We start from the raw sequence: 14,836 nt of genomic DNA on the forward strand, positions 1-14,836 counted from the left end.
CGGTTTTTGAGAATTGAGCTGGGATTTTAAGGGTGGTTTTACGTTTGCTGATTATAATAAATTAAAAAGTTAAACTTTAGGTCATCAATTTTAGTTGAATTACCCAAAGATTATGTGTATGTATGGAATAATAATTATAAAAGTAAGTGTATTGTTAACAAACAGGCTGGCGTTCCCAGTGCAATACCACGACCACAGATAAGACAGGCGTAAAGTGGAAGCAATTTCTCGTTTACTCTGATGAGTGTCCGTGTCGGAGGACCTATCCTAGTCCACGTTCCCTTTGCTACCCTTTTTATAAAAGGAAATGACGAGAATTTGAATTTGGCGGAGGACGTGACGCACAGGACGGGAACTATTCTTGACGACGACGACGATACGAAATTCAATGAAATTCCCATCAAAATATTTTCTGATTGACCCTCAGTTCCCAGTGCAGTTAAAACTGACAATGTGTTTGCTAACAACACAACTGGAATACAATTTTAAAGCGCAGTGGAACTAGTTGAAGATGTACCTCAAAATGCACAACAACTTTAGAATTGTATCTACTGTTTCGACTACCAGAATTGATTACTGTTTGCGTATGCAGGAATTAAACAGGAAAGGCACGAAAGAGGATTTTTATCTATTTATTTTTAAACGAGACAATAGCCAGGACCGCTGGCCGGTTGAGCACTGATGCCCCTCCTGTTCATGCGGCACACATGTTCCTCCATGCGGCGATAGACTTCGGAGTGCGGTAGTGACGCGGAGGAGTACCGGCGGCGCTGACCCACTGTGGGCGCGCTCCACAGACGCTCAGCCACAGCACTCGCGCGCGGCCACACTCTGCGCACAGGGTAATACTGTTATTGAGGGCTGAGAAAAAGATACGTTGCAATGATACTTTATAGTGAATAAGAAATTTGTTACTTTATACGCAAAATATTTAGGAAAGAATGTTAATCATCAAATCGTACACTGAAGAGTTAAAAAAAAACTTGTACTACTTATTTTCAATGCTTACTAGTTCCTTTCATCATAAAATGTATTTTTAGGCACCTCGATATAACATTTCTATCATCAACCATCTCTCCCCACATGCAGGCCTCTCCGCCGATCACGCCGGCTGGCAAGGTGTCGCTGCCAGTGGCGTCGCGCACAATGCGCCGTGGGTCCACCGTGTACAACGACGGCCACTCGTTCTGCAAGTGGTCCAGGTACCATGCCGATGAGAAGAGTACGCGGTGACCCGCTTCTAGAACCTGTAAACCAACACCAATAAAACATATAAGGTTTGCAGTGAATTTATGTGTGAGGTAGAAGGAAACTCTATATGAGTTCCTAGTTTCTAATAACATTACCTTCACCAATTCATCGATCCACCCACTCTTCCAAACTTGAACGAGTGTGTCGTTTGTCAAAGGTACATCCTCATCAAACACTTCCTAAAATATAGAAAACATATTTGAATTACGTTAGTTATTTTAGATAGCTAAATAAAATATGCTGATGCATAGGCATCGAATATTTTATTTACGTGATTGGATTACTAATTCTTTTATTAAAAAAATAATTTAACATTAATACATAAAGTATACAAAATTAAATAATTTTTTAACTAAAACTTTAAATTAACTAATATTTTGTTGGTAGTTGAGAGCGCATCCTCAGTTAAGACCCACAAGCTACCGGTCGTGTGTTCGATTTCTCATGGCTCTACGTCATATCATTCGTCTCCATTGATACCCACTTGCCAGACGACGATCTTGGATCCATCCGCGAGCAGCGGTATGGTGTTCTGCATAAATAGAGCGTGCAGCTCCTCCACCTTCAACCCGTTCTCCTGCATGTACTCGCGTATCTCTGGGTTTGACCGCCTGTAGACATTGACACATCAGTGCAGAGTCACCGGATTATCAGTACCTTCACATTACTAAGGGCTGTAGTCAGTCCAATTAGAATAAAACCCAAACTAGTTATTGGAGGGTCTTCTGACAGAGTGATAATTTCGATACTTTTCTAAATATATTATACTTGGAACGATCGAACGCAAGATTCAATTTTAGTTTTTTTTACATAAAAATAAATTAGCTAAAAATGATATTGCACTGCAGTTTTAATTGTCTAAAGTTAATTTACCAGCAGAGCATCTCGACCTCGTCTCCGCCGATGTGCATATACTTGTCGGGGAACCAGGCCTGCACCTCATGGAAGAGGTCACGAATCATTTTGTAGGTGATATTTCTGATGGGGTTCATGGGGCCAAGTCCCACCACCTCATTCCCGCGGTAGCATGCGGTTAGGATGTTGGGGTACGCGTTTCCCCATGACCGCGTATGACCTGTTCGATAATTTTTTTCGTTCATTTTCGAATTAAGTACTGTATTAATCTTCGACGATAGTTTATTTAAGTAAATTATAATTACCAGGGACATCAAACTCTGGCAGGACCCTAATGCCGCGCAGTCGAGCGTACTCCACAATCCGCGCAATGTCGTCTTTCGTGTATACCATGGAGGAGTGATATGCGCCATATAAGCTGTCACAGAACAGTACACAGTAATAAAAAGAACGTAAACTTTGGACTTATTATATTTACATCACTAACTACAAACTTAGTTTAATTTACAAGATAAATGCATAGATTATATCTTTTCAAAAATGAAAACTAAAAAGAAAAAACTTATATGATAAACAAAACAAAAGCGGTTTATCTTACTAATATAAAATAATAATTAAGAAAGTATGGAAGGATAGATTAATGGATGGATGTTTATTAGAAGATATCTCCAGAAAGGCTTAACGGATCTCGCTTAAATTTGGCACAAACGTTGAGCATAGACTAAGAGAACGCGTAGGCTATTACTAAGTTTTTTTTATATTATAGTTGAGCTTGCAAAATTAAGCGAGTTGAATTTTTTTGATAAGAAAATATAATTTGCACGTTCATAAGAAAGAATAGAATTTCTTATCCATTAATAATCGCATTACTGGTTTTATTTTTCAACACCCTTCACGAGTTTAAAGCAAAAACAAAAATCGATAATATTGATCTTAAACTCAGATAAAGGGACCCAGAAATTTTATTACCTAACACTGATTAAGTACTAAGTCCTAAAATATGTTTTTAAATACCCAAGCACATATTAAGAATGGATAGTGACTAACCTAAGGTCGGGGAACTTTTCACTCTGGTATGGGAAGCTCTGATCATCGACGATGTGCCAGTGGAAGACGTTCATCTTGTTGATGGTCATCGCATCAAGCGTGAGTAGAATGTTGGGCACCGAGATGTAGTGCCGACCCGTGTCTAGCAGTAGCCCGCGGTGCGCGTACGCCGGAAAGTCCACCACTACAGACGTGTTTATCCTCAGCTCCTGACACGTAACAAGGATAGAATAAGCTAAGTCTGTCTCTTAGGCAAAGACGAATTAACAATTTTTACAATGCATATAAAAATGTTATTCCATTTATTAAAATATCTTTAAAAGTAAAATTCAATAATGTTGTTAAGTTTTTAAAACCTATCAGGTATTTTCACCGTTATTTACGTTTTATAAAACACCACTGGTCACTAAAGTTCAAGTGATGTTAGAGACAGACAAATTAAAAAAAAAACGGTTTTTGTCTCACATTCATATCATGGGAGATGTAGAACTTTTGTGCGAATGTCTCGAGGCCGCGGAGGATGCCCCACACGGAGGCGCTTGTCAGCACTGACACTGCTGACACATTCAGTCTGTCTGGAAGGAGATAGATCATTTGTATTTTAACAGTGGTAGCGTCAACGGCATCATCTCGCTGCTGCATGAATCTCCCGCTGGACCGGTGCAGTACCAGTACCACACATACATTGAATTTTTCGAGTCTCTGGTGATGCCCATGATCATATTACATACCTATAATGTATTAAAAATATGTATATTATATTCATTTGCGCTATACATTAAAATTACTCCCATTGTGCACTCATTGACATTAAAAATACTCTCACGAACTACATTTTAAATCTTTGAGTACGAAAACTAAAAAATATGTGTCGACAAGTGAACAGCACTAAACAGGATAAATGAAACACGTAGATGTAGGGTTTTGTTTGGTCTAGAATAGAAACCAAAAAAAGCGAGCCAGAATAATGTTAGATGGATGTTGTCTATATCTATGGATTATAGGCGTGTATATTTATGTAAGATATGATTATTTGCAAAATATTTCAAACATACGATAACCTTAAAAAGGCACTCGACTGCATCTAAAGGCCAATACGCTAACGGTTCATTAGGCGATTCTTAATTACTGATTGTTTAAAGTATTATTGATAACGATGTTTATTGTCCTTCAAAATTGTACACTTGTACTTTGAATTAATTTATATTGATTTAATTTACCTTAAAATATAAAACTATATTTATTGAATTACACTATTTTATTGAAACTATTTTATTTAATAAAAGTAAAAGAAAACACTGCCTACTGTCGCAATGCCGCTTATAATAAGTGTTATAATTTTTTATTCTAAATCTATACTAAAGTCGCGCTTAGTAAGGGGTATCCCTTAGTGACTAGACGACAAATAGCGGGACAGGAGATACACAGATAAACAATCGCAAAACGCCGCTCGTTGACCCATAGGCTAAGAGTTTGTTTATTTCGTTCACTCGTAGTTAAGTTATTCGTTTGATAATACATAATAATATAACTGTAGTGTTTGTATATAATATTGAGGAAAAAAATCATATTATGTACATGTTATGTATTTGTATTGTTGATAACGAAAAACGTTTTTTTTTTAATTTTCACATAATGTAACGTCCGCGCGGGACTGAAAAAACTTAATTAGTATCCTATATGTTTCTCCAAACTATGTTCAACATCTATGACAAATTTAAGCGAGATCCATGCAGCCGTTCTCGAGATACCTTTTAATAAACATCTATCCATCCAAATATTCGCATTTATATTATCAAGATCATATTATGTGTGAAGGGTACACTGCCCCTTAATAACATTACTTAAAAAGACAATATTCCTTACTATCATAACTAATATTATAAATGCGAAAGTAACTCTGTCTGTCTCGCTTTCACGCCAAATCTACTGATATGATTTAAATAAAATTTGGTACACAGATAGTCTGGAATTGGCGTTGGACGTACAGGAAGGGTAAATATTAGGAACCTCAGAGAGAGAGAGAGAGCTCTGTGCGTCTTCTCCTCCGTAGTTTAAAGGGAGAATTACTACTACACAACTATATAAACTAACATAAATTTCTGAGAGTTTTTTTTATAAGAGAAGGGTGCAAACGAGCGGCGGGAACACCGAGAGGATCAACGACACCCATGGACATCTGCAACACCAGAGGAACTGCAGATGCGCTGCCGGCCTTTAAGGAAATGCTATGCTCGCTTTCGCTGGTTTGGGAATACCGCCGAGGACAGACCGTTCCACAACGCGACTGTGCGAGGCAAGAAATTGCGCGCGACTCGAGACTGAGATTAATTGGAAATTATACCTAGGACATAGCTCCAATAGTTTTAATTCCGACTCATTGAGTAATAGTCGTTTAGAAATATTGTAATTACCTATTGTTAATAGCAGTGTAGCAGAAATTTTAACAAAAGTACTATTAATAAATACTCACATTTTTCGTCCATTTCTAAATACGGATATTTTTCGCATGGTTCTGTCAGTTGCACTTGTAACTCTTGCAAGACGCCAAGCACTAAGGTCTGGGCTTCTCGCGCGTGTTGTCGTCGCTCTGTGACCGAGACCGGTCTCTGATCTTGCAGCGGTTTTCTGCTCTCCACGATGTACGAGTATCTTTCGATTGCCGAAGTAAGTATATCGCATGTGTTATTTGTCACCTAAGTTATTAAATTATCAATTAAAATTTCGATAAACTGAAAAAATTAGGGAATTTGGAATTATTTTCATAAACAATATAAATAATATCTACAAAATTAATTATCTTAACACGCTAAGTTAATCCTGTAAATAAAACTGCATTAATTAACAGTTGAACTATTAAAATAAATAAACACTTACTTTAACTTTAAAATTCGACGGATCAAAAGTGTAGTAAGTAAGTTCCGTAATTTCGTTCTGAGGTTTCGGCCAAACCTCTCCCTTAGTCGGTGGATACTTAGGTCTGGGATTTACAATAGACATAGAGTTAACATTTATAGAAGTTATCAACAATAATGTTAAAAAGCGAAACATTTTGATTACAAAAATTGTAACATAAACACAAGGGTTCAATTGCCAGCAGCGGAGACGATCGATATACAAGTGAGTCTGTGTTGGCTGCCGCAGTATGAATGTATCGCTAGCGGACCATTAGCGAGCTATGAACAGAATAACAAAAGAACTGCTGATAACATCGATAACCTTTCCACCACGCCTCGATCCGAGCTCTGCTATATGGATTTCATAATACAATGTATACGGTAAATATGGGCCGAACGAAATAGTCTTTTTATTTACAATCCAAAGTAAATTTTTAGTGTATATAAATAAATGTATATCTCTCTATAAAATTGCTAAAAATATGACAAGTTGAAATACATAAATGACATAATATCCATGGGTAATTTTCCTTTGTTACTCTTCTGCCAAGGTTTTATTTGAGTCTACGAAAGGTTACGCGTCTGAACAATGCAGAATACAGACAAAACTCAGTAAACTTTATAACGATGACAGTGTATATCTATCCAATTCTTTATTTTAATAGGTCAACAAATTAGTGAGCGATAGCCAAAAGCCACAAAACCTCATATACCAATTTTTCATAGTTGTTTTTAATTGTCCCCCAAGCTATTGCTTATTACGACCGAGTCATAATAAACCTATACAAGTAGTTAGTCGTTGATTTTATTATTACCCCTTCGGTTGTAAAAATATTACGAAGCACATCACAAAAAATTATATTAAATTACTTTTCATGTATCAGTCGGACGAATGAAAAGGAAATATTTGGTAATATTATAATATGGCAATATCCATCGAAAACGTTGTCACTGGTTGTCACTGTCAAAATTTGACGTCTTTTAAATGAACTGTTTCTTTTATATGCTCTATGCTTAATGGCAGCCTAGGGTAGCTTAGAGTGGAGTACACGGTATAAGAACGGTACAATAGTTTACGGTTTTTAAGTAATGAGCTGGAATTTGGATGGTTGTTTATATTTGCCGTATATATTCATAACAACTAATAAATTAAGATACCGACAACATGTCCGAGAATATCAGCGCTGAGCCACGAGTTAGTAGAAAAGACGAAGAAGTAAATTAGGCGATGGTAGGGACGCACAGGCAGAGGGACTACTCTCTTTCTGTGCGTAAACTCTTCCATTGTATTAAAGGTAGGCAAGGCATCTGCAATAGTACATGTTTATGGACAGCGATCGCTTCGCCATTTTGTCGCTCGTTCGTTTGCCACCTTATAATATGCTAAAAAGTTTTTTAATAATAATATTTCTAAGTCCATTTGATCTTTTAGTAATCTATTTTAGGATTTGGATGTTACCACGTTGTTGTATTAGCCGAATCCTATTATTGATACCCATAATGATGTGGTAGAAAAATTATGTCAGAGACCATTTTGTTGTGCCGGCTCTGTACTACAAGACAAACCATTTCATTTAATACCCAAGATGGGGTGATTTTACTAAAATATTATATGTTTCCGTAAAAAACGCAATACATGTTTGGAAATAAATAAATTTATCATCTACAGTATTGATATATAGAAACAGGAAAAGCACAAAAGAGGATTTTTATGTATTTATTTATTAAACGAGACAAAAGCCCGGGCCGCTGGCCGGTTGAGCAGCGATGCCCCTCCTATTCATGCGGCACACGTGTTCCTCTATGCGCTGGTAAACCTCGGGGCGCGGCGACGTCTCACCCAACGTGGGCGCGCTCCACAATCGCTCAGCCACGGCACTAGCGCGCGGCCACACACTGCGCACACGGTAATATTGTTAATGAGCGCTAAGAGAATGATACTTTGCAATTATACTTTACCGTGAATAAGAGATTTGTTACTTTTATCGATATGTTATATGATATGTTAATTATGAAATCGTATTCCTAAGTATTATAATAAAACTTGTATTACTTATTTTCAATACTTACTAATTTATTTCATCATATAATATTTGTTTAGGCACCTCGATATAACGTTCCTGTCATCGACCTTCTCTCCCCACATGCAGGCCTCGCCACCGATCACGCCGGCGGGCAAGGTGTTGTTGTCGGTTTCGTCGCGCACCATACGCCGCGGGTCCGCCATGTACAACATCGGCCACTCGTCCTGCAGGTAGTTTAGGTACCATGATGACGAAAAGAGCACACGGTGACCCGTCTTCAGGACCTATGGATCAACAGCAATAAAATATAATATATAGTTTGTTTTTAATTCATGTTGTAAGATAAAAGCAAAGTCGATAGGAGTTCGTAATTCTTAATAACATTACCTTAACCATTTCATGGATCCACTCATCCTTCCAAACTTGAATGAGTGTGTCACTTGTCAATGGTACATTCTCATCAAACACGTCCTTAAATATAGAAAACATATTTTTAATTACGTTAGTTAACATCACCCGCCCACCTCAGGCTTAATAAAACTGTGAATGCCTCTTCAAAGCAAAAAATAGTGGCTAGTCAGCGTCAAAAAACAGTGAGACAAAGAGCAAATTTTATGTCAAATTACATTTGTGACGCTAATTTTTTATTTACTCTATTTTATTACTTCGTTGTTATTTTTTACTAATAAAAATATTGAAAATTAAATGTGATTTTACTGAATCTTTGAATAAACTAACTATTTGGTCAACAGTAAGGAGCGCATCAACATTTTAGTGACCAACGAGCCATTAGTCGTGTGTTCGATTTCTCATGGCCCTACGTTATAGCACTAGTCTTCGATATTTACTTGCCAGACGACAATCTTGGATCCATCCGCGAGCAGCGGTATGGTGTTCTGCATAAATAGAGCGTGCAGCTCCTCCACCTTCAACCCGTTCTCCTGCATGTACTCGCGTATCTCTGGGTTTGACCGCCTGTAGATATTAAAACATCAGTACTGACGCACCAGATCATTAGGCACCTCACATTACTAATATCTCATTAATTAGTTTACCAGCAGAGCTTCCGGACTTCGTCCCCGCCGATGTGCAGATGCTTGTCGGGGAACCAGGCCTGCACTTCATGAAAGAGGTCACGAATCATTTTGTAGGTGATGTTACGGATGGGATTCATGGGGCCCAGTCCAACAACCTCATTCTCGTGGTAACATGACGTTAAGATGTTGGGATACGCGTTTCCCCATGACCGAGTATGACCTGTTAGAATTTTTTTTTCGTAATTATCGAATTAAGTACTATTGTAATTTATCTTCGACGAAAGTTTATAGAAATAACATATAATTACCAGGGACATCAAACTCTGGCAGGACCCTAATGCCGCGCAGTCGAGCGTACTCCACAATCCGTGCAATGTCGTTTTTCGTGTACACCATGGAGGCATGATATGCACCATATAAGCTGTCGTAGAAGATTAAAAGCCTCGAACTTAATACATTTATATTTTAAAGTTTTTGTGAAATAAATAAACAAAAAATTTCAGAAAAAAAGGTTTAAGTGTGTATAATGAATGAAATGAAGCGAGTTTAATTTTTGATAAGAAAATATGTAAATACTTTACACGTTCATTAGAAAGAATGGAATTTCCCATCCATTAACAATCACCTTATTGCTTATAATTTTCAATACCTTTAATGACTAAAGTGAAAATAAAAGCAAAATTCGCATTAACTTAAACACAGATAAAGAGATCCAGCCAATTTATCATCTTACACTGATTAAATACTCGCGTTTTTAAAGCAGAGTACCGCATATTGTGGACAAAACTCATCACAAATTACCCAAGCATAAATTCAGAATGCTCATAGACTAACCTAAGGTCGGGGAACTTTTCACTCTGGTATGGGAAGCTCTGATCATCGACGATGTGCCAGTGGAAGACGTTCATCTTGTTGATGGTCATCGCATCAAGCGTGAGTAGAATATTGGGCACCGAGATGTAGTGCCGCCCCGTGTCTAGCAGTAGCCCGCGGTGCGCGTACTCCGGAAAGTCCACCACTACAGACGTGTTTATCCTCAGCTCCTGGCCCGTAATATAGATAGAATCAGAAAACCCGTAAGTTAAATAAGTAGACAAAGACTAATATCCATTTTTTTTCTTTTACATTGAGCCAATGCCGTCGAACTCACATTGAAATGTTTTAATTTTCTTTAAAATATAATTTAATAATATCGTTTAAGTTTTTAAAAGCGATTGGATATTTTTACCGTTCTTTACGTTTCACACAACCATCACTAGTCACTAAAGTTCAAGTGATGTCCCTAGGTCAGACAAATTAAAAAAATACCGGTTTTTTCTCACATTCATATCATGGGAGATGTAGAACTTTTGTGCGAATGTCTCAAGACCGCGGAGGATACCCCATACGGAGGCACTCGTCAGCACTGACACTGCTAGCACATTTAGTCTGTCTGGAAGGAGATCAATTATTTGTGATTTGACAATGGTCAAGGTCAGTTGACTCAATCTTGATGTTTGTACGTTGCTGAAACTGAAAAATATTTTTTTTAATTTTGTCTGTCTATCTGCGTTTGTTACGGGTAATTACCGGAACGGATGAACCTATTGGGTCACGTGATGTTTCAGCAACAATTTGGCTAATGTACGTTTACAGATATTGTAGATTATATTGCAGCAGATTTGACATTTTACGTGTACATTAAGCTTACATTTTTCGTCCATTTCTAAATATGGATATTCTTCGCATGGCTCTGTCAGTTGCACTTGTAGCTCTTGTAAGACGCCAAGCTGCAAGGTCTGGGCCTGTCGCGCGTGTTGTCGTCGCTCTGTGACCGAGACCGGTCTCTGATCTTGCAGCGGTTTTCTGCTCTTCACGATGTACGAGTATCTTTCGATTGCCGAAATAAGTATATCGCAAGTGTTATTTGTCACCTAAGTTATTAGGAAAAATTTAGGGAATTTGTAATTATATTCATAAACATTATAAATATTATATTCTTCTTAATATTGTAAATAAAACTACAATAATTAACAGTTTAACTATTTAAATAAATAAACACTTACTTTAACTTTAAAATTCAACGGATCAAAAGTGTAGTAAGTAAGTTCCGTAATTTCGTTCTGAGGCTTCGGCCAAACTTCTCCCTTGGTCGGTGGATACTTAGGTCCGGGATTAACAATGTAAATGCAGTTAACATTTACCGAAGTTATCAAAAATATTGTTAGAAAGCGAAGCATTTTGATTACAAAAATTGTAAGGTGAAAATAATTGTAGGGGTTCAATTGTCAGCAGCGGTGACTATCGACAATGTGAGACTGTTTTGGCTGCCGCTGTATGAATGTATCGCCATCGGAGTATTATTAGCTATAAACAGAAAACAAAACAACTGCCGATATCATTAACCTTTCCGTTGCGCCCCGATGTGAGCTCTGCTAGATGGGTTATGGATGTACACACAATGTATACTGTATACGGTAAATATGGGCCAAGACAAATTGTTCTCCTCTATAAAAGTGCTAGAAATACAACTATTTGAAATACATAAATGACATAATAACCATGTTTACTTTTCTTTTACTCTATCTGCTTATATTTGAGTCCACGAAAAAAAAAATCGAATCTGAACAAAGCATACACTGCTTTGTTCAGATTCGATTTTTTTTTATATCGAATATATATATCGAAACTAATCTTCCTAACTTTTTATAAATGTCTTAAGTTTTTAATAGCCGACTGCCGTTGCCCTCGTTATAAGGACGAAGTCATTGTTATTCTTTTATAACCCGTTCTGCTTTCTTACCGAGCAATAATATCGCATCACAATAAATAATTACTTTTTATGTATCGGTCAGAGTATATAAAATATCGGTCGCTATATGGCAATTTTCGATCTAAAACGTTGTCAACTTGTCAACGTAAAAATAGTTTGACGTCTTAAATCTGGGTGTCATTTTCATTGAATGTCAAAGTCATTAATGATTAAAAGAAGAAATCCAAAGCTTGTGATTGAGAATATCGTAATGATAATGATAATGTAAAATTAGTTCGTGGTATATACAAGTTATTAGTTTTTTTCTGAGTAATTTTTAATCGGTCGCTAAAATAAAATATCAATAATATGAAGCCAATATCTTTCACAAGTATTCTGGTCATCGTTTGTATATTTGCTAATGTATCAAATGCAATCAATTCTGTTGAAGAAGATATTGGCAGCGGAAGATATGTTATTGAGGGTCGCGTCGTCCCACCTGAAGAACAGGAACAAAGCAATTGGCAAATACAAACACGGATTCATGTGAACGGTGGGGAATACATCGGTTTCATCAAAGAAGATGGATCGTTCGCAATCCACAACGTTCCTACTGGATCGTACGTGGTAGAAGTTGTTAATCCGGACTACATGTACGATCCGGTGCGTGTGGAAATAAACTCTAAAGGAAAATATCGTGCAAGGAGAGTGAATTATATTCAGACATCGCAAGTAATCCAAGTACCCTATCCACTTAGAATGAAGGCCTTGTCTAGGTTCAGATATTTCCAAATACGCGAACAGTGGAGAATGACCGACTTTTTATTCAATCCTATGGTGATTATGATGATATTACCACTCCTTCTCATCATGGTGTTGCCAAAAATGATGAATGATCCTGAAACTAAGGAAGATTTAAAACAGATCACAAATCTGGCTAAGATGTCAGAAATGCCTGAAATGTCAGAAGTATTTACAAATCTGTTCGGTGGGGGCACTACTACCAAAGCCTCCAAAGCTAAGCAAATTAAGAAGCGACAATGAAGTGGTTGTAATTGCATTATAGGTTATATTAGTTTTTTGTTTCCTAGACATTTTAAACATTAAATTATTATTAAAGTTTGTGTGATTTTCATTTAAATAGTTAAAATCTTCCATTTCATTCCACTTTACAAGTACTAAGTCAATTCTGGAGTTTCTTTTACTTGCCAGTAAGTCATCACCAACCAACAAGCTAGTGAGTTATATATGCATTATCTATTTAGTACATAGAAAAAAGACAATTCTGATTTCAATATGATACTACAAAATCCTTCTCCATCCTAACTAAATACAGAACCTCAACTTATTACTTGGTACTATCTCTTTTAAGTCAGTCTAATTGAAATGCCAATTTGAATTCTGCTGTACATAGTGATAGATGGTTGCAACATATGTTGCACAAATGGGCTGTCTCACCTGGTACAGTACTATGAACACAGATAACTGCAGAATTGAAAGCAATTTCATGTTTTGTGTGTGTGGGAGAGGCCTAATTTCGTCTTCTTTCCCTTCCCTAGCTTATATGGGATGAAAAAAAGGATTTGATGGAGAAAGAGACATGAGAAGGGAAAATATTGTCTTCAGTCTCTTCCTCCATCAGTTACAGGTAGGCAATGCAATTGCGGTTGGTCCCTTAATTGTTTGCCTCCATATAATATAATATAATAATATTAAAAGGATGTACGACAGCTACACCAATAAAACAGGGCAACATTTTCAAATCTTTTTATTTAGAAATAAATCTATGAAGAGTCAATAATGAGATTTTACTCCACTATTACACACTCACATTCTACCTAACTTATTACACACAAATATAAAAGTAAAAGAAAATCAGACATTGGTAAATTTTGGACGGAAATTAAAGTATTATTAAGTAACGCGCTTAATACATTAATGAGATTCACACATACATTTTATAAATAGCCTGCTTTATAATATAATTTGTGGACGGGTAATTTTCAAATTTTGTACCTTGAATCAGTTCAAATGATGCTTTCCATAAACATTGTGTCGACCAGAGTATAATTCTTTAAAAATATTGTTACTCTACTTACAATGAATATCACCTAACATAAACACTAAGTAATATTTGAATAAATGAATATATTGATAGATTGCATCAAATATATTGCCAATTTAGTTATAAAACATTTGTCCCCTTTTTAAATATATTGTTTAAAAATATACCATTAAAGCCACTTCACTTTCAAGCACATAGTGATTTTTTTCTATGTAAACATCATGCTTATGTTAAAAAAGAAGACAATCCTGAGAAAATTAACAGTAAAATTTTAAATCAAAAGAAAAAACAATATGTCATGCAGACAAGTGAAACCGGACAGAACTAGTTTGTGAATAGTTACAATATACAAAATACTATTGTGAAGCAATATTTACCATAAGTTTCCGAGACCGAAATCTCCATTTAAAACATATTGTTGTCTCTGTTTTGTCAAAGATAATGATAGGGATGACGATATGTTTTATACTGAGATTTTAGGTCTTAGAAACCAATAGTTAGAGATTACTACTTTTATAGACAAACTCTGGATCTTTACAAATGACACTTGTATTGGCAAACATTATCTTGACATTCTCTTCAGAGACAGACACAAATATGCCAATACAAATTTCACGTAAATCCATACCCAAATAGCAATATCGCTTGTAGAACATTCAAAAATGTCTGTCAAACTTTAGTACTTTTATAGTCTACTCCAATCTATAATGGCGGCACAAGGTATAGCTTATCTTCGCATCACTTCAGGTGAAAAGTTCCGATCCGCCAAGATATTTGAATACTTTAACACAAGTTTTTTTTCTTTTTATTCCTCTACTAGCGAATCACTAATCGGATGTTTTTGATCCTAGTACTCGTAACACTATGTACTTAAAACTATTTACATAATTTGCCTTCGTTTGGGGTACGCGTCCACTGACCCGCACCGG

At 36.4% G+C, this 14,836-nt stretch overlaps 3 protein-coding genes across 3 annotated transcripts; 1 reads left to right on the forward strand and 2 right to left on the reverse strand.

Moving 5' to 3' along the window:
- Nucleotides 1–616: 616 nt before the first annotated feature.
- LOC106114364 (beta-hexosaminidase subunit beta) lies at nt 617–6,347 on the reverse strand. The gene is made up of 10 exons (XM_013307534.1): nt 6,031–6,347; nt 5,627–5,849; nt 3,619–3,728; nt 3,154–3,362; nt 2,412–2,524; nt 2,125–2,326; nt 1,736–1,862; nt 1,347–1,430; nt 1,045–1,247; nt 617–831 (listed from the first exon to the last, which is right to left on the reverse strand). The coding sequence occupies exons 1-10, from the start codon at nt 6,202–6,204 to the stop codon at nt 639–641; spliced, it is 1,638 nt and encodes a 545-aa protein (XP_013162988.1). The 5' UTR covers nt 6,205–6,347; the 3' UTR covers nt 617–638.
- A 614-nt stretch (nt 6,348–6,961) lies between these two features.
- LOC106114365 (beta-hexosaminidase subunit beta-like) lies at nt 6,962–11,573 on the reverse strand. Its single transcript, XM_013307535.1, has 10 exons — nt 11,157–11,573; nt 10,802–11,024; nt 10,434–10,543; nt 9,946–10,154; nt 9,420–9,532; nt 9,130–9,331; nt 8,923–9,049; nt 8,462–8,545; nt 8,156–8,358; nt 6,962–7,946 (listed from the first exon to the last, which is right to left on the reverse strand). Exons 1-10 carry the CDS (start codon nt 11,328–11,330, stop codon nt 7,775–7,777), a joined length of 1,617 nt encoding a protein of 538 aa, XP_013162989.1. The 5' UTR covers nt 11,331–11,573; the 3' UTR covers nt 6,962–7,774.
- A 482-nt stretch (nt 11,574–12,055) lies between these two features.
- EMC7 (ER membrane protein complex subunit 7) lies at nt 12,056–12,964 on the forward strand. The gene has a single exon (XM_013307163.1). The coding sequence runs from the start codon at nt 12,212–12,214 to the stop codon at nt 12,884–12,886; it is 675 nt and encodes a 224-aa protein (XP_013162617.1). The 5' UTR covers nt 12,056–12,211; the 3' UTR covers nt 12,887–12,964.
- The last annotated feature ends 1,872 nt before the right edge of the window (nt 12,965–14,836 follow it).

The sequence above is a fragment of the Papilio xuthus genome, unplaced genomic scaffold (genome assembly GCF_000836235.2).
Source record: "Papilio xuthus unplaced genomic scaffold, Pxut_1.1 DF828142.1, whole genome shotgun sequence".
NCBI classification, from domain to species: Eukaryota; Metazoa; Arthropoda; class Insecta; order Lepidoptera; family Papilionidae; genus Papilio; species Papilio xuthus.